This window comes from Ylistrum balloti, unplaced genomic scaffold (assembly GCF_031769215.1).
Source record: "Ylistrum balloti isolate Yb309-2 unplaced genomic scaffold, AGI_CSIRO_Ybal_v1 Utg370196, whole genome shotgun sequence".
In the NCBI taxonomy this organism is placed as follows: Eukaryota; Metazoa; Mollusca; class Bivalvia; order Pectinida; family Pectinidae; genus Ylistrum; species Ylistrum balloti.
The window spans coordinates 2,050,026-2,076,941 of NW_026782173.1; the positions used below are offsets into that span (position 1 = coordinate 2,050,026).

The 26,916-nt window shown below is 35.1% G+C and overlaps 3 protein-coding genes across 3 annotated transcripts; all 3 read left to right on the plus strand.

The window, feature by feature from the left end:
- The first annotated feature begins 6,178 nt into the window (after positions 1–6,178).
- On the plus strand, positions 6,179–8,456 carry LOC132551398 (QRFP-like peptide receptor). Its single transcript, XM_060215538.1, has 2 exons — positions 6,179–6,513; positions 7,757–8,456. The coding sequence occupies exons 1-2, from the start codon at positions 6,350–6,352 to the stop codon at positions 8,454–8,456; spliced, it is 864 nt and encodes a 287-aa protein (XP_060071521.1). The 5' UTR covers positions 6,179–6,349.
- Positions 8,457–10,248: 1,792 nt separating this feature from the next.
- On the plus strand, positions 10,249–18,600 carry LOC132551356 (cysteine-rich protein 1-like). The gene is made up of 4 exons (XM_060215496.1): positions 10,249–10,385; positions 17,588–17,682; positions 17,986–18,043; positions 18,296–18,600. Exons 1-4 carry the CDS (start codon positions 10,346–10,348, stop codon positions 18,331–18,333), a joined length of 231 nt encoding a protein of 76 aa, XP_060071479.1. The 5' UTR covers positions 10,249–10,345; the 3' UTR covers positions 18,334–18,600.
- Positions 18,601–19,386: 786 nt separating this feature from the next.
- LOC132551399 (QRFP-like peptide receptor) lies at positions 19,387–25,088 on the plus strand. The gene is made up of 2 exons (XM_060215539.1): positions 19,387–19,817; positions 24,407–25,088. The coding sequence occupies exons 1-2, from the start codon at positions 19,387–19,389 to the stop codon at positions 25,086–25,088; spliced, it is 1,113 nt and encodes a 370-aa protein (XP_060071522.1).
- Positions 25,089–26,916: the final 1,828 nt, after the last annotated feature.

Consider the following 26,916-nt stretch of genomic DNA (forward strand, 5'->3'; position numbering starts at 1 on the left):
AGATTTATAATTATGCCAATGTCGGCGGAAGAAAGATTAGAAGACGTTTTCGACCGGAAGTAATACAGCAAAATTGCGGAAGCTTGTTTCACTTCTTTGGCGATTCTAGTATCGAAACCGGAGCCGGGGTTTTGCATGGCGTTATGTCCGGAAATACTTAATCCAAGTCTAACGTCTGACAGGTCGACGACGTGACATGCGTTTTGAGACTCGGGTTACAGGAACCTATTATTGGTTTCGTACCAAACAATATCTAGAGGACTGGACACTACCACAACAACAAGGGGTCAAATAGCGGTGACGCAGGATTAGAGCAACATTAACGAAATACAACGTAAACATCGGTTACACAGCATTTATAATTGAAATGACATGTTTACACGTCTTCATAATGTAAAATAAATGGCATGTTTGCACGTCATCATAATGTAATTTAAATGGCATGTTTGCACGTCTTTATAATGTAACTTAAATGGCATGTTTGTACGTCTTCATAATGTAATTTAATGGCATATTTGTACGTCTTCATAATGCAATTTAAATGACATGTTTGCACGTCGTCATAATGTTATTTAAATGGCATGCTTGCGCGACTTCTTGATGTGATTTAAATGACATGCATGCACGTCTTCATAATGTAATTTAAAATGTATCTTTTCACGTCTTCATAATGATGAGTTTTTGTAACAAATGTATATATATAAAGGGTTGGGTGAGGGATTTGATCCGAGGCATATCACAGGCTATGGGAAAGACAAACCAATCCATGCTGGGTGTAAAAATGTGTAATGAATTTCTGCTTCTTAAGGGTGCTAGTACATGTAAGAAAATATCTGCCTTTTTAAAACACGCTGGTATAAGGAAAATTTAGCTCAGTGTTTATACAAATTGCATGAAAACGCTTAAGATGTAGGAGAAACAAAACCAGAAATTGGTTTGTCGTGTCAAATTTCGTCTGTGTTTAGTTCTATGAATAGCTTTGTAAAACATTGACTAGTCATGTGAATTTAAAAAGTATGAATTCACAAGTTTACCATCTAAAATATGATGAAACTCTAGATACAAATCGTCTTTACCTGTTCTGATAAGTTTATCAACGAAAACTCATTTCGTTTTCGTGGGGGAAGGGAGATAATCCTTGCTTTGACCTAACAAACCTAAAAGCTGAAACATGTTTATTGTCAGAAGGAAATGGTCCTATTCTTAGCCATGGAGTGATGATTAACATTGAAATAGACATTCTATAACATTGGATGTCTGTCTGTAAATGTGTAAGTATATGAGGGAAAGGATGTGGTGTGTCGTTAATGGGTTCGTTGTTGGATTTTGTAAGTTAGTGTATGTTTCATAAAAATAAAAGCAACAATATCACAACCAATACATTTACTTTATTTATTTTTTTTTTCACATTTACAGTCTTTATCAAAAGTTGAATTTTATTTCTTTATTTCTCTAATTTTTATACACACATTCAATGAAACAGCGGTCCATTATCGGAGACTACTTTTGCGACGGACGAAGGTAGACACTGCTGGTGAACCATTGGTACCTGTAATACATATGAATCCATACACGGCAAGCTTCATCTATGTAACAAACTACATATTCCAAGGTATGTGGAGGATGGATCCTTAGATGACATGAAGCATTGAAGGGTCACCATCATTGAGTAGCCTTGCTGTGATATAACAAGTTTATGATTATGATCAAGAGAGTTAACAGGAATGACTGTATTGGAAACACACCACACCCCGAAAGTCCAAGAATTTCAAATCAAGGAGAAAAAAAAACCGTTAAGGGATCCTGTTTCACCAGGACCCTTATTGCGATGGGAAAAGTGTACGAGTGTGGTTATGAAATTTCTTCCTTGTTTACTGTTTTGTTCCGACATGCCACCAAGCAACTACCGCCTCTTTGTCATAAAAAACACAAACATTTCGGTGGCCTGAGATTTTTCAGGTTAATAATGAGCTGGGTGCAGCATTGAAGGGCTGGTTAGGGGACCAATTTGTTAAGTTCTACCTTTCTGGTATCAGTGACTGGCGAACTAGATTGAACACTTGTGTAAGCTTTTAAAGGGACTATATTGCAAAATAAAGCGGCGTACATGCAGATATCAGCTTGCACTTTCTATTCGAGGCTCACAATGTTTTAGCATCCCCTTCAAGTTCTATAGATCAAGTTTATCATTCCCATTATCTTTCTTTTGGAAATATTTGATACATCTTTCACGATAAGTAATACAATTAACTCATTTATATATTACAATTACAAGATGATGACAGTACGCACTAATATATTTGATCAATGAAGTAATAACGACAGTACGGACAATTAATTGTCAACTTTTCGAGGCAATCTGTCACTTTATCAAGACACATATATTACATTAATTACATTTACAATTACAATTACATATTATATGTAAGATGGTAATTAAAAATAACAAAAATGTTTTATATCAATCAAGTGCAGGTTGACGGAAATTATGAGGAAATTTTGCGGTTGCCATCATGATATCATTGAGAAAAAAATTATTTCTTCGTGAAATGTAAAATTGTACATGGATGATGCTCGTTTGTGTGCCTGTGGATATTTCCTGTCTTATAGCTACTACGCCGGATTTCTCACCAGTATATGTTACGTGTACATTTTGCTAAGTAGTTCTATTTCTGACCTTGACATTGTAAATAAAAATACTGTGTTAATACTAAATGTTTCTAATGTACTGTGATTCCAAATTTAAGATAGGATTTAGGCCTTGTAATATATCTTTCCTGACCATATTTAGAATTTTTTAACACAAACTCTGACTGAATTATTTATCAATATAGAACCCCTCTGTATCTCAAACCAAATATGTGAAGTTTCTGTTTAAGTCAACTCTATACTAATCAATTCATGCATTATTGCTGTTCTGCGATATCAATTTACCTATTGATTTCAATTACGCCCACAAAGATGTTGTAACTTTTGAACAATTGCCCCATCGCGTTTACAGTAGATTGAATCAACAGCTTACGTTTCTGTTTTGTGTGGTATATATCATAATGATACATTACGGTGATTACATAGGACAAAGCAATGCTACCCAGTTAATGTAAACCAACGCATTAACGTTGGGGTGATCAATTAAGTACATTGATATGACATATTGCATGAAGATTAATACACTTGAACTGTTATCAATTTTATATACATGAAAGATGATTGATTCACATCAATGTACAATAAAATAAGATGTGTTTATTCATGTGTATTTTATTAGTCATACATGTTTTAAGATCAATTATGAATGATTATGCACACGCCAACGATGCATGTTCATATTTTAGGTTAACATACGAGGGCTTATTGAGAAGTTGTGAGCCCTATATTTAAGGGTTTGATTTTTGGCGGACATATTGCATTATTTTTCAACATAATCCCATTCAGTATCAATACATTTTTGCCAGCAATGTTTAAGGGCCCCAATGTCACTTTTAAATAAGACATTTTCTTAACCGTTCCGAAAGTCTCCCACTGCACTTATCACGTCATCATCTGACCAATAGTGGGAACCGGAAATGGCCTTTTTCAAATTTGGAAATAGATGAAAGTTTGATAGAGCGAGATCAGGCGAATAAGTCTGAAGCTCAATCGATTCCAAGCCACAATTGTTAATGCCAGCGATGGCAATGGCAGACTTGTGAACAGGGGCACTGTCCTGGTGGAACAACACACTTTTACTGAGTTTTCCATGACCCTTGAGTTTAATATTTCTCTTCTTAACTGCCTAAGAAGTGATGCACAGAATATGCCATTAATTGTTTGTCCCGTTTGCAAATGATGATCTACTATCAGAACATCATCAGCATTCTAGAAACCTGAGGCCATAACATTTCCAGCTGATGGAACAGTCTCCGCTTTCTTGTGTGTTTCCATTTTTTGGATCGTTGGTAAAATTATGGTTCCACGTTTCATCCAAACCAAAAACGTCCCAAACCTCCGCAGAAAGTTAGTAAGATCTGCTTCTGAAAGGTTAAGTTTAGCGCGTGACAAAGTCTGTCTGGTGTACTTCTGATCAACTGTCAAAAGTCTTGGTACCCATCGGCGGAGATCTTCCCCATTGCAAGATCTTCCGTCAGAACGGAATGTGCTCTTTCCAGTGGAATCCCAACTGCACTTGCTATATATCTATGACAAGCCTTCCAGGACAGGCGTCATCCCCAAGGCTCTGCCTGACACGCCTTAATTCACCCATCTACCTATTACTGTAGCATATGAAGTGGCATGCATCATTCACTAGTGTTGCTACCAAATATTAGTCTTTTCAAAATGTTGTCCATTTTGCACTTGCCTTGTTTATTTTAGAGTGCTACCTCTTCGACATAAACAAATGACACTAGTCTCTGGGTACAAAGTCTTTAGTAGTCAGGGAATAGTAGAGCTGAAAAACGAAATCCCTGCTGAACTTCAATACTATGCATACAATTTATCAATCAGCCCTCGCATGTAAATACACATGATAATATTCGATATATCAGTAAGCATCACTCCTTAACTTCAAATGAGAAACCTATGATCATCTTTATAGTGTTAGTACCTTCTTCCGTCAGTCCTATACGTAATCATTCTTCTCGCAATATCAATAATGAATATTGGCATTTAGTATGGTATCAATAAAAGTACATGTGTACAAAGTAACAACGAGACAATACCAAAACAGATCCCCTTGATATAAAAGGAACAGGAAGTCAAACCATGTGTTCGGAATGTTAAGCGTCTTCTGCTTCATCTCCATGAACGTAGGTCAAGGTCAATATGTGAAATGCAACATGATATAAATGGGAAACGAGGTACTAAATAAAAAATATATATCTTATAAAATTGTTAGTTGATATAACATAGCAAAACGACATATAAACGATCTCAGTGAGATAATGATGACGAAAAGAAAAACCCATTATTTTTGGTCTATGAACAGGCATTTTCTCCCTATCTATCGACGTCTGTCAAGTTGATATTGAAGTTCTTACTTGACATGTTCATGTTAGATGTTGAGGAAACTGGTATACTTCTAAAAAGACATAGAAACATCAACAATAAATCGATATATATGCTTTCCTATAAACAAAACTTAACAGCCTTGTCCAAGAAAGAGGGAGTGGTCCTTAAATGAAAGTTAACAAAATCCTAGTTAGGATTGGTTAGCACGTGTACTAGAGCGTTATTTTGTTATATCATAGATTAAAAGTGAAGTTGTTCATTATTTTATCAAAACAGGTTTTCGTGATTAATTGGTGAACGGAATTACATAGTAACTGACCGATGTCACAACGACTTGGAGAACCACACATCATTTTATTGTTATTTATTGCTCGTGTTATTTATTGCTAGGCCAGGGTCAGTGTGTACGATATAATCCCTACGCGATGTTTGAGTGCTCGTGCCAATATCTCCTTACACTATAATTCACCAGTTGGAGTGGCCTTATATCCAGATAATGACGTACGTTAGCTGTGTGTTGTTGTCGTCGAATGAAGTGTTATTAATCTTTATAGATATATGAAATCCATCTCAACTGTAGTGGACAGATGGCCACCTCACTACCAGCAGGTGTGATTAGGTTTCCCTCGTCAATAACTCTCATGAATTGGTATACTTATTCTTCTGCAACATTTCCTTCACGTTCAATTAAAAGAAATGTATCGTAGCGACAAAGTCGTTTCCGAATAATGTTGATGAAAGTTATGAAAAATTCGTTTTCCGTGTAAAGATAGGAACGTTACACTATCGCCATAACCACACAAGGTATTAGTAGTAATAAATCACCTATTTCTGGAACATTAATCTGATTTAGACGTGTTGTTCAAAACAGATAACTAATTAAGTCTGTAATGTACAGTGGAATAACGGCGGTTTCTGTATCAAATCGTCACTGATGTGTCTAGGTGTGTGGACTGCCAGTCCTATATAGGGGACTTTAGCTTTGGGAAAAAACAGTTTCATATTTATTTGTAAAGAAGGCTTTTACGTCACTTTGGAAAGGATCTATATTACCCTATACGGTCAAGCGAAGCCTGGAACATCACGAAGCATGACTCTATCAGCACTTTCCATGAACAGCACACACGGCGGAAATACAACTTTTCCATTTTTTAACTTCTCTTCGTTTGTAATACCGGAAGACAGCCTGTTACCGGAACCGTTACCAAAACCTGTCATCATCACATTCCTCGTCCTGTACCTGCTTATTATATTACTAGCTTTGCTGGGGAATGTGCCGGTTATTATCATAATCGGCTGCCTTAAAAAGACCCGTTCAGTGACTGACGTGTTTATCCTGTCTTTAGCGGTCAGTGATCTGATGATAGCCAGCCTTAACATGCCCTTTCATCTCCACTTCATCGTCATGAACGAGTGGTTAACGGGTGGCAAGACTGGAGAGTTCCTGTGCAAGTTCACCACATACATCCAAGGGATTACAATAGTGTCTAGTATTCTCACACTTCTCGTCATCGCCATTGACAGGTAATTTCTAAACGTTTAAAAGACTTAAACTAGTACACTGATAGGCGTTAAACTTATCAAACCTAATCGCATGTTAAAACATTCATGAAAATATTCCTTCTTTTAAAAATTTTAACTAACAGAGAAATATGAAGGAGAGAAAAATGTCCACAAATCAGAGTTATAATTGTGCTGCATTATCAAGAAATATCTATATATCTATAAAAAAAACAACAACAAAATTAACAAAAATAGAAAAACAAAATTAGAAAAAATAAAAAAATATAGCAAGAAAACGAAAAAGACAAAAGGTAGATTGTTTAAGTATTACTATTGTCGGTAGCCTTTTTACTAGACACCAACAATACACTTACATAAGAGTAGAACGTTATATTCTGTAACTATTTGCCATCAAGGAGGATGTTTTTTTACCATTTGATATAAAGGGTTATCATTATTTACCGGGAGACTCCTGAAAAATTACACGGATAAGATAATAAGACCAGGTGTTCCAAAAGAGTAAGCGTCTTATGCTTCATCGACGACACCTGTCATGTAAACTTTGATCAATCCGAATAAGTAATGTCACGTTCTCAAACGAGGATAAGGTATAAAAAACGAAAACAACAGGCAAACTAACCAGCATCAAACACGTCAAGCTTTATATCGCTCAAAGAAACATAATATTTTTCAGTGATATCACTATAAAAACCGTAAAACGTTCCCATAAGTTTCATCAAGCTGCATAAAAACCTCACATAAACTGTATACAACTTTCTTTTTCGAGACAAATGTTTCTTCATTTCCATAATTTGTATTCTACTGAGTTCAGTTTTATCTTAAAGCTGCTTTATGGGGTAGCTACTCTTTAGACGCCCTTGATTGGTCATTTTTTTTTAATCATGACTTAATAATTCGATTCCAATATTGAAAGCAATCAAAGAAATGCACTCGTGGATATAATTTAAAACTCAAGATAAATTACGTAACTGTGTTGATTGCGTGTTGAATGAGTACACATACTGCTAAGACTAATCATATTAATTTGAATGTTCGTAATCAGTGCAGCCATATTTAAAGTTATAATCTTTGGATGAATAAACGGTGAGCATTGTTGGAAAATAAATCTGCTTCTAAACAGTATAATGTAAGTAAAATGACATTTTTATATACATTATACGATTTTTCTGTAGTCTGTGGTTATGTTTAGTTTTCACAATACACACAACACTATGTTCTAATTCAAAGTATCATCTTGTTTCAGGTACATTGTAATATGTAGCCACAAGATTGCAGGAAAACTGCACACGAAGAAGGCAGCTTATATTTATTTGGCTGTTGTGTGGGTTATCTCCCTTTGTGCACTTTCTCCACATTTGGTGTTCCAGTGTCTTGATACAAGGGTAAAAGTACGCAAGTTTAAATCCTTTCTGATCCTGGACGGTTTTGGTTACTTATGTGTGGAATTCTACCCCAACGACTACGGAAGTAAGCTGTACACGGCCTTCACTTACGGGTTTCTATACATACTTCCGGTCGCTATAATGGCCTACACGTATGGTAGAATAGCACATCGTCTCTGGATACACCCACCTATTGGAGATATTCTGGAAAACCCATTGCATCATCAGAGAGTCGTTTTACCGAAAGAAAAAATAATAAAAGTAATGATTGTAGTTTTTCTAGCATTTACCATTTTATGGTTACCCTTTTTCACCTTTTCTCTTTATGCTGAATTCGCAGAAACTAAAGATGCCACATTTAGAATCAAGATGGCGGTTCTTAAACTCATAGGTTACAGCAACTGTTGTGTGAATCCTATTATATATACTTTCCTAAACAAGAATTTCCAGCGAGAGGTGCTGCAACTCTTTTGTAAGAACAGAGTGACAAAGATCAGGGTTCAAACCACTGCGGGGTCAACCAACACGCGCACTGAGATGATCAGAAAAAGCAAGTTTTAGATACAAAGTTTCAGATATCACCCTATCATCAGCCCTGTGTTTGAATTTTAAACATTATCTATCGATATAAGTAGTATAGTCTGTCAGGCTTGTGACTTAAAAAGTGTTCAACAGAGTTAATTGGAAATGGAACGAGTATGTCCAATGAAGACTACCTTGTTGAAAAGCTTACATCGGAAGTAGGACTAACTCTGCTTATCACTACTATTATAGTGTGATTTCTACTACCATTTATATCACGGCGAAATTACATTTTCTTCATAAGGTTGACTTTAATCTTCAATCGGTATTAAGTGGTATCACACTTGTTGTTAACGTGTATATCCAATGTATCAATAGATAACATGTACACTCTGTACAATGTTACATTATCAATGTTACAATAGTAATGTATACATGATACAAGTCATAAAGTTGGTTTTTGTGGTTACTAATGCACGCATCTTAACTTCCTGATAAAATTTATACATATGTATATTAGAAATGTATTTACCTGACAGCGGTAAGTTTCTGTGATATACGTTATCTGGAAATCAGTACTGGAGGATACATTATCGCCTTTCAATGAAAGCAATATCCCCACTTCGGATGTTTTTATATCAAATTTATGTAGTTTAATTTTGATCTTAGTCTAAAGTATCTGTGTCATTGGAATGTGTGACTGTAACAAGTACTGGTGACCTAGAAGTAGGCTCAAAGTGTACATAAAATATAGCGGTTGTAAACAGTGTCCCAACATATACAGTTTGTCAACAGTATTGTAGTGTAAAACTGTGGTAGTAGCTAACAGATGAAGTACACTCAACAGACAGTGGCCTCACCTCGATACATTAACCTGTATTTAGCTTTGTTAAAACTATTTATTGTTACAACCGGAATTAAATTACCCGAATAAATCAAATAAGTATGATCAGGTGTCATATATGTTTGTTTTGTATACAAATATAAATGCGTGTTTTAGCCGTACCAATAAGAAGACGATATCTCCAACATTATATGTAATCAGGAAATACGCAGTGTCTGTATACCCAAGCTCATTGATTCAAAGAAATGGTCAGTTTCACCTATCAATGCTTACGTTCTTTATTCATTTGAACAGTACTCATGATACATGTATATGAAGTTTGGGCATACAAACATCAATTTATTAAAAGGTAAACCAGTACGCTTGCATTGGTAATTTTTTGTGAATATGACATGATAAGCAGAATTTTTTTACTGTTATATGGAGAAAGACGCCTTTTCCTTCAAAATGTCAAAGATAGTAGGCTCAAGGTCATCTGTGTAAAATTCTTCTTTAATGTATTTCTAACGAAATGTTTTGTGTATTAAAACATAAAACAAGTGTGAGATAACAATAAAAGGACGGCTTTGTAACGTAATATGTCAAGTACATTATTTCCCGTTGGATGAATCAGGGGTTAAGTGCGTCGGCGGTATAGGACAGGATGATATCGAGACTCAGTACAGGTATATATATATACATGTATACGGAAAATGTACTTATCTAATGACAACAACGTAGTTCAATCACTGTTGTCATGTGATAACAAAGGAATGTCGGTTCCGGATCGCTTCAATCACCCTCTGGATACTCTCATTTTATTTATTTAATCTAATTTGGAGTGAAACGGTTCTTGTCCAGCTCGCTCCCTATAAATACATACCTAATTACATCACGAGTAGGTCTTGCAATTGTTATACGATAGAATATAGTGGGGAAACGCCTTTATTTAAAGGATGGGAAATTTTGAGTGCCGTGTGCAAAAATTGATATTGTCACATACGTATGTTGTGTGGTCGTCAAACAGGTACGAGTTGATAACAGTAGTAACAGCTCACACCATCCGAATTTGTATCCGGTAATTGATTACCGATTTCCAGCCACCATGCCTAAATGTCCAAACTGTACTAAGGAGGTTTACTTCGGTAAGTACGCGTCCATTACTGTGGACATGAAGTCCGTTCAACACTAGATATGACGTTATATTACAGATATATGTATGGCTGTAACTCACGGCCAAATCGATATCTAGTGAATGTATGGGCGTTGAACTTTTCACTACATGGCTAAGATTATGTCGTCTGATTTATTATGTAAATATTTTATCAGCAAATAACACTAAAGACGGATATTGGCAAATAGCCAGTGTATGTAAATATTCTCAAGACAAATGGACAGTTCCAGTCTAGGAAATAAAAAAATGCATACGAAACTTTTTTCGAAAAAAATGAGCAGTCCACTGTATATCATTTGAAAAGATAAGTTCATACATATATCTATACGTGCAATTTTCCTTAATATACAGCAGAAAACCTGGTAAATGTTATATCAATATTGGAATCAAAACTTATTTAGTTTAGTAATGGACTTGAAATATTCCGTGGTTTAGTCTTATCCGTCATCCTTCATTTATACCACTATTTGCTAACGCTTGGTATATACAAGATACCATAAAGTCATGCTCTGGTTGGAACTTATCATTAACTGACATCTTGCGTGTCACGGCTCACTGACGTATCATAACGTTGTTATTAGTGCTCTAATGGATCAATGATGTCAGAAATTTTGAATAAGTAATCGGTATGTTTTGACAGATTGTTTAAATGGATATTGTCCACACGATCACTTCCATGTTCTGGTGTCTCGAAGACATCCGACCTCAGACAAGTGTGACTTAAGTGTGCAATGCGTGATTTCAGTATACATTGTGGGAATACATGTACTCATTTGTAGTGTTAATGAGCATTTCAAGACTTCGATAGACGAAAGAAAACCAAAAGCTGTTTTTGTCTAGGATTCAGATGAAGTAGGAGATGGCGAACAAGAAAACTGCATAATACTACGTATAGTGAGTTATATCTGTAGTTGTTGAGTTATGTCTGTAGTTGTTGAGTTATGTATGTAGTTGTTATGTCTGTAGTTGTTGAGTTATATTTGTAGTTGTTGAGTTGTATCTGTAGTTGTTATGTCTGTAGTTGTTATGTCTGTAGTTGTTGAGTTATATCTGTAGTTGTTGAGTTATGTCTGTAGTTGTTGAGTTATATCTGTAGTTGTTGAGTTGTATCTGTAGTTGTTGAGTTATGTCTGTAGTTGTTGAGTTATGTCTGTAGTTGTTGAGTTATATCTGTAGTTGTTGAGTTGTATCTGTAGTTGTTGAGTTGTGTCTGTAGTTGTTGAGTTGTATCTGTAGTTGTTGAGTTATGTCTGTAGTTGTTGAGTTATGTCTGTAGTTGTTGAGTTGTATCTGTAGTTGTTGAGTTATGTCTGTAGTTGTTGAGTTATATCTGTAGTTGTTATGTCTGTAGTTGTTGAGTTATGTATGTAGTTGTTGAGTTGTATCTGTAGTTGTTGAGTTATGTCTGTAGTTGTTGAGTTGTATCTGTAGTTGTTGAGTTATGTCTGTAGTTGTTGAGTTATGTATGTAGTTGTTATGTCTGTAGTTGTTGAGTTATATTTGTAGTTGTTGAGTTGTATCTGTAGTTGTTATGTCTGTAGTTGTTATGTCTGTAGTTGTTGAGTTATATCTGTAGTTGTTGAGTTATGTCTGTAGTTGTTGAGTTATATCTGTAGTTGTTGAGTTGTATCTGTAGTTGTTGAGTTATGTCTGTAGTTGTTGAGTTATGTCTGTAGTTGTTGAGTTATATCTGTAGTTGTTGAGTTGTATCTGTAGTTGTTGAGTTGTGTCTGTAGTTGTTGAGTTGTATCTGTAGTTGTTGAGTTATGTCTGTAGTTGTTGAGTTATGTCTGTAGTTGTTGAGTTGTATCTGTAGTTGTTGAGTTATGTCTGTAGTTGTTGAGTTATATCTGTAGTTGTTATGTCTGTAGTTGTTGAGTTATGTATGTAGTTGTTGAGTTGTATCTGTAGTTGTTGAGTTATGTCTGTAGTTGTTGAGTTATGTCTGTAGTTGTTGAGTTATGTCTGTAGTTGTTGAGTTATGTCTGTAGTTGTTGAGTTATGTCTGTAGTTGTTGAGTTATATCTGTAGTTGTTGAGTTGTATCTGTAGTTGTTGAGTTATGTCTGTAGTTGTTGAGTTGTATCTGTAGTTGTTGAGTTATGTCTGTAGTTGTTGAGTTGTATCTGTAGTTGTTGAGTTATGTCTGTAGTTGTTGAGTTATATCTGTAGTTGTTGAGTTGTATCTGCAGTTGTTGAGTTATATCTGTAGTTGTTGAGTTATGTCTGTAGTTGTTGAGTTGTATCTGTAGTTGTTGAGTTATGTCTGTAGTTGTTGAGTTATGTCTGTAGTTGTTGAGTTATATCTGTAGTTGTTGAGTTGTATCTGTAGTTGTTGAGTTATGTCTGTAGTTGTTGAGTTGTATCTGTAGTTGTTGAGTTATGTCTGTAGTTGTTGAGTTATGTCTGTAGTTGTTGAGTTGTATCTGTAGTTGTTGAGTTATGTCTGTAGTTGTTGAGTTATATCTGTAGTTGTTATGTCTGTAGTTGTTGAGTTATGTATGTAGTTGTTGAGTTGTATCTGTAGTTGTTGAGTTATGTCTGTAGTTGTTGAGTTATGTCTGTAGTTGTTGAGTTATGTCTGTAGTTGTTGAGTTATGTCTGTAGTTGTTGAGTTATGTCTGTAGTTGTTGAGTTATATCTGTAGTTGTTGAGTTGTATCTGTAGTTGTTGAGTTATGTCTGTAGTTGTTGAGTTGTATCTGTAGTTGTTGAGTTATGTCTGTAGTTGTTGAGTTATATCTGTAGTTGTTATGTCTGTAGTTGTTGAGTTATGTCTGTAGTTGTTGAGTTATGTCTGTAGTTGTTGAGTTATATCTGTAGTTGTTATATCTGTAGTTGTTGAGTTATATCTGTAGTTGTTGAGTTGTATCTGTAGTTGTTGAGTTATGTCTGTAGTTGTTGAGTTGTATCTGTAGTTGTTGAGTTATGTCTGTAGTTGTTGAGTTATGTCTGTAGTTGTTGAGTTGTATCTGTAGTTGTTGAGTTATGTCTGTAGTTGTTGAGTTATATCTGTAGTTGTTGAGTTGTATCTGCAGTTGTTGAGTTATATCTGTAGTTGTTGAGTTATGTCTGTAGTTGTTGAGTTGTATCTGTAGTTGTTGAGTTATGTCTGTAGTTGTTGAGTTATGTCTGTAGTTGTTATATCTGTAGTTGTTGAGTTATATCTGTAGTTGTTGAGTTGTATCTGTAGTTGTTGAGTTATGTCTGTAGTTGTTGAGTTGTATCTGTAGTTGTTGAGTTATGTCTGTAGTTGTTGAGTTGTATCTGTAGTTGTTGAGTTATGTCTGTAGTTGTTGAGTTATATCTGTAGTTGTTGAGTTGTATCTGCAGTTGTTGAGTTATATCTGTAGTTGTTGAGTTATGTCTGTAGTTGTTGAGTTGTATCTGTAGTTGTTGAGTTATGTCTGTAGTTGTTGAGTTATGTCTGTAGTTGTTGAGTTATATCTGTAGTTGTTGAGTTGTATCTGTAGTTGTTGAATTATGTCTGTAGTTGTTGAGTTATGTCTGTAGTTGTTGAGTTGTATCTGTAGTTGTTGAGTTATGTCTGTAGTTGTTGAGTTATATCTGTAGTTGTTGAGTTATGTCTGTAGTTGTTGAGTTATGTCTGTAGTTGTTGAGTTGTGTCTGTAGTTGTTGAGTTATGTCTGCAGTTGTTGAGTTATGTCTGTAGTTGTTGAGTTATGTCTGTTGTTGATACTTTTTGATAAGTGATTTAATCGTGTCAGTAATTGATGACGTTGAAGACGATCAGCAGATCTACTCTAAAATAAATTATTGTTTCTTGACTGCAAATTTAACATCTCTAACTGCTGACGTTAAGCCCCAACATAGGCCATGCCATTAGATGGTGAAAGTGTGAATTATGCTCGACGTCGAATTCAGTAACAGACATGGGACATCACTACGTGATCTTAAAGTTATTCCGTGGGATGGGATGTGTGAATGGAATCGAACGTTCTGTGTTAAATGTGTCAGGTCTCCTTAATCAAAAGATGACTAGAAAAAAAACCTGTAGCTCCACATTGTGCTGGTAGCGATTGTAGAACTCCAATGTTGAGAAGAGTCAGTGCACAATGAACACCTAATCCAGAAATATACGTTGTGTCAGACGAGCGAGTAAATGTTATGTAAAGAAGCACCCCAGATGGTTGGTCCACCTACCAAATGAGATTCTGAAAACGCACAGAACTGTATCAATGGAATGACAAGGTAACATTTGTATGTAAACAGCAGTGACACTTAAAAACGTACATGTAAACACTTTGATTAAGGCTGTCTGTTGTGATATACACTGAAGGTCAATATCTCTGAGTCAGAGGTTGTTCCATTGAATATTATTTAGAGTGTTGATACAAACAAAACCATATGTGTTTTGGTCCTGACGAATATACACAACAATGCAGCATGCCTTGGGCGTTTTCTCTGAAATATATAGCGCGATTAGCATAGTCTGGTTGCTCGGTGTAAAATCAAACTAAAAAAAAGCTGAATGACTGGTTTAACTAATAACTTCAGAGACAATTATGTGCATAATTGCATTTGGTTATAAAGATAATTGTATCTGATCGTTTCCTCCATTCTATCATCAATTGATTAATTACCTTTGTAGCTATAATTAATGCTTGTATATTCCTACAACGATAACCGAAGTTCACATAACTTCACTCTGTTACGCTCTGGCAAATGAAATTACTTTTGTTAGAGTTGTCAGGAAAAGCTGTTGGTTGTCATTGTTATTGTTTATACTGTATCTCCATGGAAACTAGGTATCCCTTAGACACCATATAAACAGTTACAGGTGGATTATGTATACGTCATATTTAGACTGATAACAGGAACACAAATAATAAGACATACTTATTTTTCTTAGAAAATACATACAGGTGTTGAAAAATTAAGCATTACTGAAGGAATGTTTCATCTGTCTGTTTTATATATTTCAAACTACATCTGTATTTCAATGGACGTTATTTGGAATATTTATTCATCATGTGACTACCCTGTATATTTGGATTCTATTTCCATGCCTCTGTGACAGCAGATACTAAGAGTTGGGCTCAGTATGTTATTAACATATTCTGATCCTTTACCGATATATACAATATCTTTTAACGTATAGACGATCATTTGATAGGTAATATAGAAATGTACAACATTTAACGTGATTCGCTCCTACTTTATAGTCATCCTGAATAATTATCATATTAATTGTGTTTTATTTGATGTAGAGTTCATTTTAATGCTGTCCTTACATATATATATATATATATATGTTCTTCAATGAGTAAACTCTTAAGCAACAGCATGGGATTAAGTTCTGACTATAGAGGTGTCTTAATGTGAATGTCAGGTGCGGTATCAATACCATTACACGCTACACCACTTCCACGTACAGAGAAATAGGATTTATATTTTTCATTTTAAATGTCCCCTAACCCGGAACGCGGCCGATGTGAAGTAGATTAGGACTTTACCGGGCTGTAGTATTAAGATCCTTCAAGTCTAGCCGGTGTTGAAGAGACATATAAAGAAGTAACCCTGGTCTGTGTAAACATACAGGCTTATAAATCATATCTAAGTACAGTCTTATCAGAAGGTGTGGGTGTTGGTTTGTTTAGACGCTTAATCAAACCGATGTCTCATCTCTAAGAAATGCTTATCTTTCAATTTTTACCAATTCTAAAGACAGTTGCGTAAAATTCAGTCTCCTAAAATATTAACAGTTGTTGTCATCATATTTCTTACAATAAGCTACATTATTCCAACTGGTGTAAATAAGTGGGAAAGGTTACTTACAGCTTGCATGGTGGAACAATTGCACAATAAAACGGAGTAAAGTGTTCCTCTGAGCGTTTGTATCACAGTCATCACCAGTTAGTGCAACAACACGACAACACAGCCGTGGAACAGGCCTAGGTGTGCGGTGAACCTTGGTATATCTCTTAATATCTGCCTTGACTATATGATATTACCGACAGATATACGTACTTTGGTATCTTTTTTATAAATGAGTTTTGTTACTATATAAAAACACTACATATTCGTCATTTAGGACCTGAATAACTACGTTTTGCTTTATCACTTTATCACAGAAGAATGTTGTAAGAGATAAATATACTATTACAACATCAACTGCACTTTTGCTTCTCGTTCAGGTTCAGGGATATTACCTTAGATGATGTGAAGGAAGCAGTGTTCATTGGACTTTGAAAACAATTGCATAATTTAATCAGGTTATATTCTATTCTCAGCATTCGGTAGATAAAACCTTTAAAATGTATTAGTGTATAAATTAATGTCCCGTTATTCTTTTTTTAATGTTTCGATATCTCCCCTCTAAGATACGATAAGAAACAAGAAGGAGAATGTAAACATAATCATAATTCAAACTCCAATTCAGCTAAACTAGGGTAAAGTTATGAACAAAAGAAAGATTAACACGGAGACTCCTGAGCAAGTACAAGGAGAATAGGACCAGGATGATGTGAAGTCTTCCGCTTCATAGACAACATTCGCTGTAAATCTGGGTTAATCCAAATAAGTAATGTCAATTCTCAAATGCGAACAAGGTATACGACAACGGAACAACAGGCAAACGAACGAACATAAAATACCTCCAGCTTAATAACGCACAAAAACAGTATATTTCTAAATGAGAACACTATGACGACTGTAATACAATGTTCATAAACCTGTATCCTTTGAAACACTATGTTACAAGTTTGTCTGTCAATGGATTTCTTTCACGAAAGTCGTTAAAATTTAAGGATGCAGGATTATTGCTATCCAGAAATATTATACTCACAATATTGGAATTTAAATCAGCACGCTTATCATACAGCTAGGCGGAAAGTTATCTATGTCGGTTTTGATATTTATATAGTCATTATATGAAAACAAAACGAAACAATTTTAACGGACGTGCTAGAAAACATATACTTGTTGCAAACATAAATAAATAAACACCGCTAGACAACATATATGTAACGTTTATTCGAAGGGTTGGAGGTGAGACGTGGGATGTCACTAACACTAATGGAGATATTGTATGGTTCGTTGTCATGCAGTGCATTACATACAATTACCCATTTGAAGTCCATGCCATAGTTTTAATTTACTGATCTTAAAAAAAAAACTTTTATAATCTGTTATGTATGCATTCTCTTTTTAAGCCGAGAAGGTGACGTCACTTGGGAAAGATTGGCATAGGCCGTGTCTGAAATGTGAAAAATGCAGAAAGACACTATCGGCAGGGAGTCACGCAGAGGTAAGAAGTCCACATCTTAAACTTAGTCCTGGTGTCATGCCGATGGTGGTCAATAAGTATGATAACATCAAGAATATAACAGATGTATAATACGTGATTCATATTGTATAACATGGCATGTTGCTAGTGAATTTGTTAGCAGTGGAAATCATCATACATTGAAAATCTATGGTTATAATAGCTTAGAATTATTTCAGAGCACACAGCTCTAATTAAATAATTATGTGATAAATTGTTGAAACCAGTCATATTAACATTTGTTATGTTATGATTGTTTACTAAATCCGATATTTTCTTATTCAGCATGAAGGGAAGCCATATTGTCATAAACCTTGCTACGCCAGTCAATTTGGACCTGGAGGTACGTACTTATGCTGTACATACTTATATTAAGTATAATTGTCTGATCTGAAACTACTTTCAAACAGACCTTTCAGAAGTTCGTACAAATAAGACGAAATCGATTTTTTGTTATGATATAAATGCTCAACAATCAGATAATAGCAAATATTTCAAATTTAAAGTCTGCATCGATAATTTTCATTTTAGATATCTTTCAATTAAGACCTTTATGATAATTTACATATGCCTTTTTGAATTTAATTATATGCAGGTTATGGTCACGGAGGAACAGAGAGTCATAGATACTAGGCGATGGAACATTCATTGGAAATATCCAATGCTGCATCCAGCGACTGTTGAACACAGAATCATTTATCATTCCTTAAGAAATTATAGTAGCAACATGCATTTTATAAAACATGAAATGGCGTTCTGTTTCAATAATGAATCATGCAATGAAAATCTTAATAGATGTTAAAACATGTTAAGCAAATCTTTTTATTTTCAAGAATGTTCATTATATGCTTTTATTCAAAATAGTATATGAATTGCCCATTAAATATGATTGTATCTGTAACCCACATCCGTTGTTGTCCGTTTTTATGACCTAGACTTTGATATGGTGTCGGATATGGGAAATGACGGCTCATATAATATTGAGAGGGATCATGGACTGCGTGATAAAACACGTGCGGTTTAATGTCATTTAAGAAATTAACACACACGAATATATCGTCTATCATCGTAAGAATCCATCAGCAGAACAGATAAGGATGATTTCATTAACTTTTCTACTCGAATACGTGTATACTGATAATATTTAATCTGGGATTATAATTTGTCTTAATAGATTCCATAAACAATGAAAGCTAGATCTTCCAATATTATTCGGCAGCAACAGGTGCCGTTAACTGGTATATTCCTCTTAGATACGCACCTTGTGACCAGCACTTGTAACAGTGCGCCTTACAGAGCGGGTGTTTAGTCTCCACACCATCACCTAGGCTTGTTCTGTTTAAACCGGAAGGCAACTATAAACAATACATGTGATGAGATTGAAATCGCATGGAGCATAACTTTTTATCTGCTTGGTCCGGTACGTTTTCTTTTCTTTTAAACACGCGTAGTGAGTCTCTTTTATGGTTTTTGGATATTTAACGCCGGCTACATTAACCAAAGAGGTCGAATATTTCATATATAAACACATCGATTTATGTTTGACATCTGGTAAGTCTTGCTGTAAACTATATCACAACACCTGTATAGATGCGATCCAGCACACATCATTTCATCTGAAGAACATCCTGTTTCAATGCTGCTTTGAAACTGAATTCAATATTCTTCTTACTGTTATACTTAACTATGGACAATTTTACAATGCAAGGCAGCTTGTCGGATATGAATGGCTCGTTCCGGGATTGGTATGAAAACCAGTTTAATTCCAGTTCTGGGGGAAACCCACTCTTTCTTGTACCGGAATCGTTGCCGGATGAACTCAAGACTTTCCTCATCATCATCTATAGTGTCATTATGACCGGGGCTATCATCGGTAATCTTCTGGTTATTATCGTCATCCTTGCCAACAAGTCAATGAGGACGATCACAAATGTGTTTCTGGTGTCGTTAACTATCAGTGACACACTGATAGCCGGCTGGAATATGCCTATACAGCTAGGATACTACATCCATGACGACTGGACACTAGGCGAGGTCATGTGCAAATTGTCCGCCTACCTCCAGACAGTCAATGTTCAAGCTAGTATCTTTACTCTGACCGCTGTGGCGATAGAACGGTAAGTGTAGAAGACAGATTTGGTATAAATTGACAGGGACAAGTTACAAAATTTGTCTCTTTCTTCATAACGTAAATTGACAAATGCATTATCGTAATGTGTTTAAGCTTTCTAAAAAATGTATATTTTTCAAAATTCCATTTTTCAAAAGAAGGAATGTGCATTGGCTTTTCCCATGTATACAATGCCTTTTAATGTGCTAGATTAACCTGCGATGTAATTAGTGAAATGGCGGTTCTGGAATCTCTATGTTGACTAAAGATTTCCTGGTAGCGATGTCCACCACGTCACTTTGTCATTATCTTTTTAAAGACACAACTACAGCATGATATCGTACTTATCTAGATAAAATCAAATTTCAATGTAGCTGTACTTTCGCACGTAAACACTCCAATTTGCATCAAATTACATGATGGGCCACCGGCGTGGCCGGTATAGAATTTTGAGGGTTGCTGGGTCAATCTTTGTAATGTATTTACGAGAACGCAAGCACCTTTTACTTGTTATGAAATGCATTGCTAAAAGTCATATTCCCGAACGAATCATATCAATATTCATGTGTGTGTGTGTGTGTGTGTGTGTGTGGATGTATGGATGTGTGTGTGTGAGGGTGTGTGTGTGTGTGGGTGTGGATGGGTGTGTGTGGGTGTGGATGTGTTGATGTGTGTGTGGATGTGTGGATGTGTGTGTGTGTGTGTGTGTGTGTGGATGTGTGGATGTGTGTGTGTGTGTGTGTGTGTGTGTGTGTGTGTGTGTGTGTGTGTGTGGATGGGTGTGTGTGGGTGTGTGTATATGTGTGCGTGTATGTGTGTGGGGCATTATGCTGGTAAATTCGTGTACATCAATACATCAACGTATCAATTTTCCATCGCTATAACTGTTTTACAGTAGTCGTTGCTTCTGCATGTCATCTGTTGGCTGGTTTGTAATGACTATGATATCATTTATGTATCAAATTTGGTGTAATTTGCCTCTTTTCTATTCACTTTTGAACATATCAACTTCAACTACATATTTGGAAATATGAAAATGAAGTTTCGCATAAAAAAAATAAAATCAAATCAAACCACCATAAAAAGAGGCTCTGAAAATCATCGTGGATTCCCCCAAACACTAAAGTCTTATCAAATGAATGATGACACTATAATCTAATGTATAAATAACAGACATCTTGCATCGGAAACCGAATACACATGAAGATTCCATTTTAACAGTTTTGTTCCGATGTTCCGTTATTAAACAATTATTTTGCTACTGTATCAGTCATGGTGTTCCTTACCGCCGCAATGTCTTAGGTATACAACTCGGCAACAGTTAAGATCTAACAAACTTTATACCCGGTCAAAATGACGGTATGTCCGGACATACACACTTCATACTGTCCACACAAATAATAAGCTAGCCACAAAACCATACACATCGCCACATAAACTGCATACACGGTCACACAATGTTGCCACTTTGTTGTGAATTATGTGGTAATGCTTTCTGTAAGTATTACATCGTCTATAAACCTGTTCTAACTGCTGTGTGTCTACTCTTCTTTGTTTAATATATCACGTAGTGTTACGTATCAGACATGTATGTCGTATTATATGAAATCTTATCCTTTCGATTATTACAAGGAGTCGTTGTATTAATGTAAATTTCGTCCTGTTGTTTTTTATAATGGAGCTATCTTTTTATGTCTGTTGCTACGGTATAATATTTCTTGGTATGTTAATACTTGTGTACTCTTGTGTTGATGTAAATTGATTTCCCTATGTAAGCTGTCATTTTAAACACATGTAGTTCACGAGGGTTTTAACAATGCAAATATCAACACTTTATTAAATTCAGAAATACATTCTTATAGAAATAATTCTTATCTTTCGGGAATTAAATACATTCCAGAAGTAATACTTTATATCAATATCATAATTATTTACACTTAAACCTTTAGTTACAATAGCATGAGGTTGTACCACCTGGTAAGATATATCTGTATTGTATATGTTATTCCTAATGATGTTGATTTAGCTCTCTACAGGATTAAACAGTGGTGCTCTCTGTTCTATGGTTAGGATAAAACATTATGTCTGGAACGTATCCAAAGCCAATGATGGAATTCCACTCATCATAACCCGGTATATCTGACAATAGAAACATGTTGTATATCATAATCCTATTCTTTTACCTTCTTTTTTCTTCAACACACATTTACACCTAGAATACATTAGACAGTACATGAAAAGGTCAAGGTTATGCTATACAACAAGGTAAACAAAAGTTATTTTTATTAATTAATGGAAGTTTCATCAGCGTTGTTCTGACATAAACAAAGTTTAGCATTTTGTCATTAATGTCCTAGACAGGTGTCACTAGAATAACTCTCTTCTATGATAATATATACATTAAAGCATGACAGCTTTAATTGCACTTAAAGAAACATTAGTTTCACCATGACAGGAATGTGAAATTACCCTCAGATTGCATTGCTCCATTTGAATTTAAAATGAGCATAATTACAACATAGAATATCTAACAATAACGTCGGCAACACACTCATTTTACCAAAGTATGGTCCCGTTTCTAAAGTGCTATTAGTATTAGTAGTATTAACAGAACCTATGATAAAATAATCAGCATTTTAACACCAATATATTCCCTTGAGATAAGAAAACACACACGTAAGAAATTCATGTAATATATGTTTTATTGAAGTCCTAATCTTGATACACGTTTAATCTTAATCGATATATCCACATACAAGTCTCACAACAAAGTATAAAGCCATATGTATATGAGTACTTTTCACTTCTGTTTTATCTGAACGCATGCACTTTTGTGTGTAATCATACACCCTACATCATTCACACCTCGGGTTGAAATGTTGAATTGTTCAGCTATATGGTTTCATGTGTAGAGGCAAGGTGGTTCTGTTTTTTAATGTATTTTTATGGAATTGAAACAGGGAGACTTAAAATCGGATCAGTACCAAATTAGGATTATTTTCACAAAGAATAGTTTAATAACTTCTACAGCTCATGTTTTATAATTACAAAGATGCTATTCATTAGCGGTTTTTCTGTACATGTACAATCCTCGATATTGCAGGTAGTAGACACACCTGGTGGATTTATAAACATGAGGTTATGGGAAAGGGGCACCTTCAGGCTGTACATGTACTTGATATTTTTTTGAAAGCATTCAAACTTAAGTTTAAATAAAATTTTTAAAGTTTTTTTTTTTTTTTTTTTTTGACATTCAGTCACAGTGTGTTAAAATGATAGACGTCCGAAAAATCTTTAAATATTCCAAGTGAGCTTCATGTGAAAAACGTTTCTTCGGAAACACCATTCCATATTCCTCTTTTTAAAAAAGACTCATTTGTTAAAACTGACTTTCTAAATTTTCAATGACCGGCTAAGATGGTGGTTTGCTGATCTGGTTTGAATAGTGATCTTAAATCTATATCAATTTTACAGATGACGGTTATATAGTTTCTAATACAAAGGATATGTACATACCTTTATTCTCTCCATTCAGAGGTAGAATTTTCAAAACAATGACTTTATGGTAATAATCTGTAATCTTCGTGTGATCAAAGAAAAGTAAAATATCTCTAATACACTCTAAAATATAACAGACAGCTTCCTTCTGTTGTAAGATATTGGAATCGTTATGGTCGTTATAATGATATCATTAGGAAATATATTTCCTTACACGTTATGGAGTTGGACGTGTTTGAAGTTCGTTGAAGTCTCACGATTCCTCTATTGATTAAATTGTTCTCATTTTTTTTTTACTTCGGGTGACTAAGATTAACATAGTAGGTATCATAAAAGATCAAGATGCTTACCTTTCCGGATGTCTTGATCTTCCTCACCCTGTGCTTTGCAGGAGTATCCATGAAATCTTACTTTTGTTCATAGTTTGCCCCAATTTCACCAGAATTTGGGGTTGAATTAAGATTCTGTTGACGTTTTTAACTGTCAGTTCATGACATCTTTTAAATGAAATCATTGGGAGAGTACGGGAGGGATGTGGTCATAACCTCGGCAATATAATTCATATGACATTTTCCAAAATCGGACAACCGAAGCAAAATAGGTTTCTAATGAAAGCCACATACAAAAAAATTATAAAGCATATCAAGTTGTGCGAGCATGAAATCGTGTTGTATTCGATAGCTGTTTAAACAGACTTCCATCATCAAATTAACTGTGATTTTGTGTATTCGTTTTATTGACATTGGCGCAGTAAATCCAATAGCTCTGTGCATGCTGACGTGAAGTTTCTAATAATATCAAGAACGTGCGAAAGATGCACAAGTAAATAGCACCCTACAACACACATTTTGAAAAGAAACCATTTAGCCAGATAATGAATTCTTGTTTTGTCCATATAGGACTCATCAGTGATGCTAATGAGCTATTTTTTTTAAAAGGGAGGGGGTACAAATCGAAAATGAATTACATCTAATGCCGGCCACCATCGACGCCATCAGTGTGTCACAAACTCTAGTAATAAATGACGAAAAGAAACTAGAATACAATCGAATCAAATAGATTCTTGTAGTGAGATTTTTTTTCTCTCTTTCATTTCAGCTATTATGCGATAAGTTACCCTTTGAAGTCTCGTCACGTTCGAACTGCTACACGGGCCGGCGTTCTATTGGTTTTCATATGGATAATCACCCTTCTAATATCCCTGCCATGCTGGTGGATACAGAGGACAGAACTGAGAATTCTTATGCAACTGAAGAAAATCCCGCAGATAAAGAATGTGGTCGTGTGTGCCGAGAAGTACAAGAAACCTATCTATGACGTAGTGCACACCTATGTAATTCTGTTTTTGAATTACGTAATACCCATGATTATCATGATGTGTGCTTATGGTATGATAGCTTTCCGTCTGTGGATACAGAAGCCAATAGGTGACACAAGTGCGAGGCCACAGTACCTTGCGAGGAGCAATTCCCAGAAAAAACGTATTGTTAAAATGCTCATAGCTTTGGTAATCATATTCGGAGTTTGCTGGCTTCCGTTTTTTGCGGCACAAGTGTGCCATCTGTATCATGATATGAACAGGGAATTTCGGGAGACCTTGGCAATCGTTCATCTAATTGGTTACTCCAATTCCCTGCTGAACCCTATTGTCTATGGATTTATGAATGGTAACTTTAAGAGACACTTAAAAGCCATGTACATCAAATTTCGCAAACAGTCCTCATTTCGACTTGGTCGTAATCCAAATAACATAAACATCACGGTAGAAAGTGTTATGTGAGTTTGAAAGCTGTGGACATCATGCATATTTAAGGGAACATGTAGACTATTCACGTGGCTTAGATTGTAGTAACAATTATACCCTTTGTTGTCATTTTCGAGTAGAGGTCAATTGAACCCACTGATAAGTAATTATGACCTGCTCAATATCAACGTCAGCATAATGTCTGATCGATATACCTATGTACTAAGTAACAATATAAAACAGCAAATTACAAATATTTATCAATCTTTGTAAACCAAAACAAAGGTAAAACGCCTCTGAGCAATAATATAATATGTTTTGTAAAACAATACATACCTCAAATTGAAGAACGATAAACACTGATTTTCAGGGAGAAATCACATCAGTCGGTTTTCTAACTCTTGGGATGTTTGACCTTCATGAATTATCAATATATCACCATCATTTATTTATTTTTGATTTATACTCTCTCCGCGAAAACTATAAGTATTAAGTACCTGTACATGCATAACTCATAACAGTATCTTCTTTAATTTCTGTTGCAATGTTGTGTTTTTATTCTTTAAGTTAACACTTGTTTTGTTCGCAGCTACCATAATCTTGACTTTTCCATCTGGTAGACATTTTTTCACTGTCATTATGACATGGGTAGGTCACTGTAATCTCCTTGTAGATCTTTCGTTTATTAATATTTTACCCTAGTTTTCTTGAATTTGAGTTTGGATTATGATTCTATTGACATGTTGGTAAAGAGAACACCGACATGTCCACTGTCGTCAATTAAAATCAAGATTGATGAAACGAGGAGAAATAACAAAAACTTGCACCGTAGCCACTTAATGAAAGGTGAATAAAATCACAGCCATGTTCTATCCCTGAACTCCTCAACAATTTACGAACACACCTGAACTCTCACCTATCATTGTACTTGACACTGATATCGGTTACTTTGAATATGCATAACTGGAATACTTCCCAGGTGGGTTCTTATCTTCCTGAATGTCGATCTTTTCCAATTTACTTCATTCCTGACACTAAACATTTTGCTATATTCACTTTGTTTATCATATTGTGTTTCTAGTAGAAAAAAGAGCCATGTTATCGTTGTCCAACAATATCTATGCTTTAATGAAGTATCCAAGGTGCATGCTGTTAAAATTAAAACAAGTAACTATTTTTCTGTGTTACATGTATGATTTCGTTGTTACACGAATCGTTTCTGTCTTACATATGTCATTTCTGTCTTACATGTATCGTTTACATGTATCCTTTCTGTCTTACATGTATCGTTTCTGTCTTACATGTATGTTTTCTGTCTTACATGTATCATTTCTGTCTTACATATGTCGTTTCTGTCTTACATGTATCGTTTCTGTCTTACATATATCATTTCTGTCTTACACGTATCGATTCTGTCTTACATGTATCGTTTCTGTCTTACATATATCATTTCTGTCTTACACGTATCGTTTCTGTCTTACATGTATCGTTTCTGTCTTACATATGTCATTTCTGTCTTACATGTATCGTTTCTGTCTTACATATGTCATTTCTGTCTTACATGTATCGTTTCTGTCTTACATGTATCGTTTCTGTCTTACATGTGTCGTTTCTGTCTTACATGTATCGTTTCTGTCTTACATGTGTCGTTTCTGTCTTACATGTATCGTTTCTGTCTTACATGTATCGTTTCTGTCTTAGATATATCATTTCTGTCTTACATGTATCATGCCGTCGGTCAGATAAAGGACATATGGCGACTTTCGATAACATCCATGTATTTAACAAAAAAATATTCGTTATTTTTTATTTTTGTCGTGTATTTATTCATTCTGTAGTTTCTTAGCGTGTTATTTACAGTATT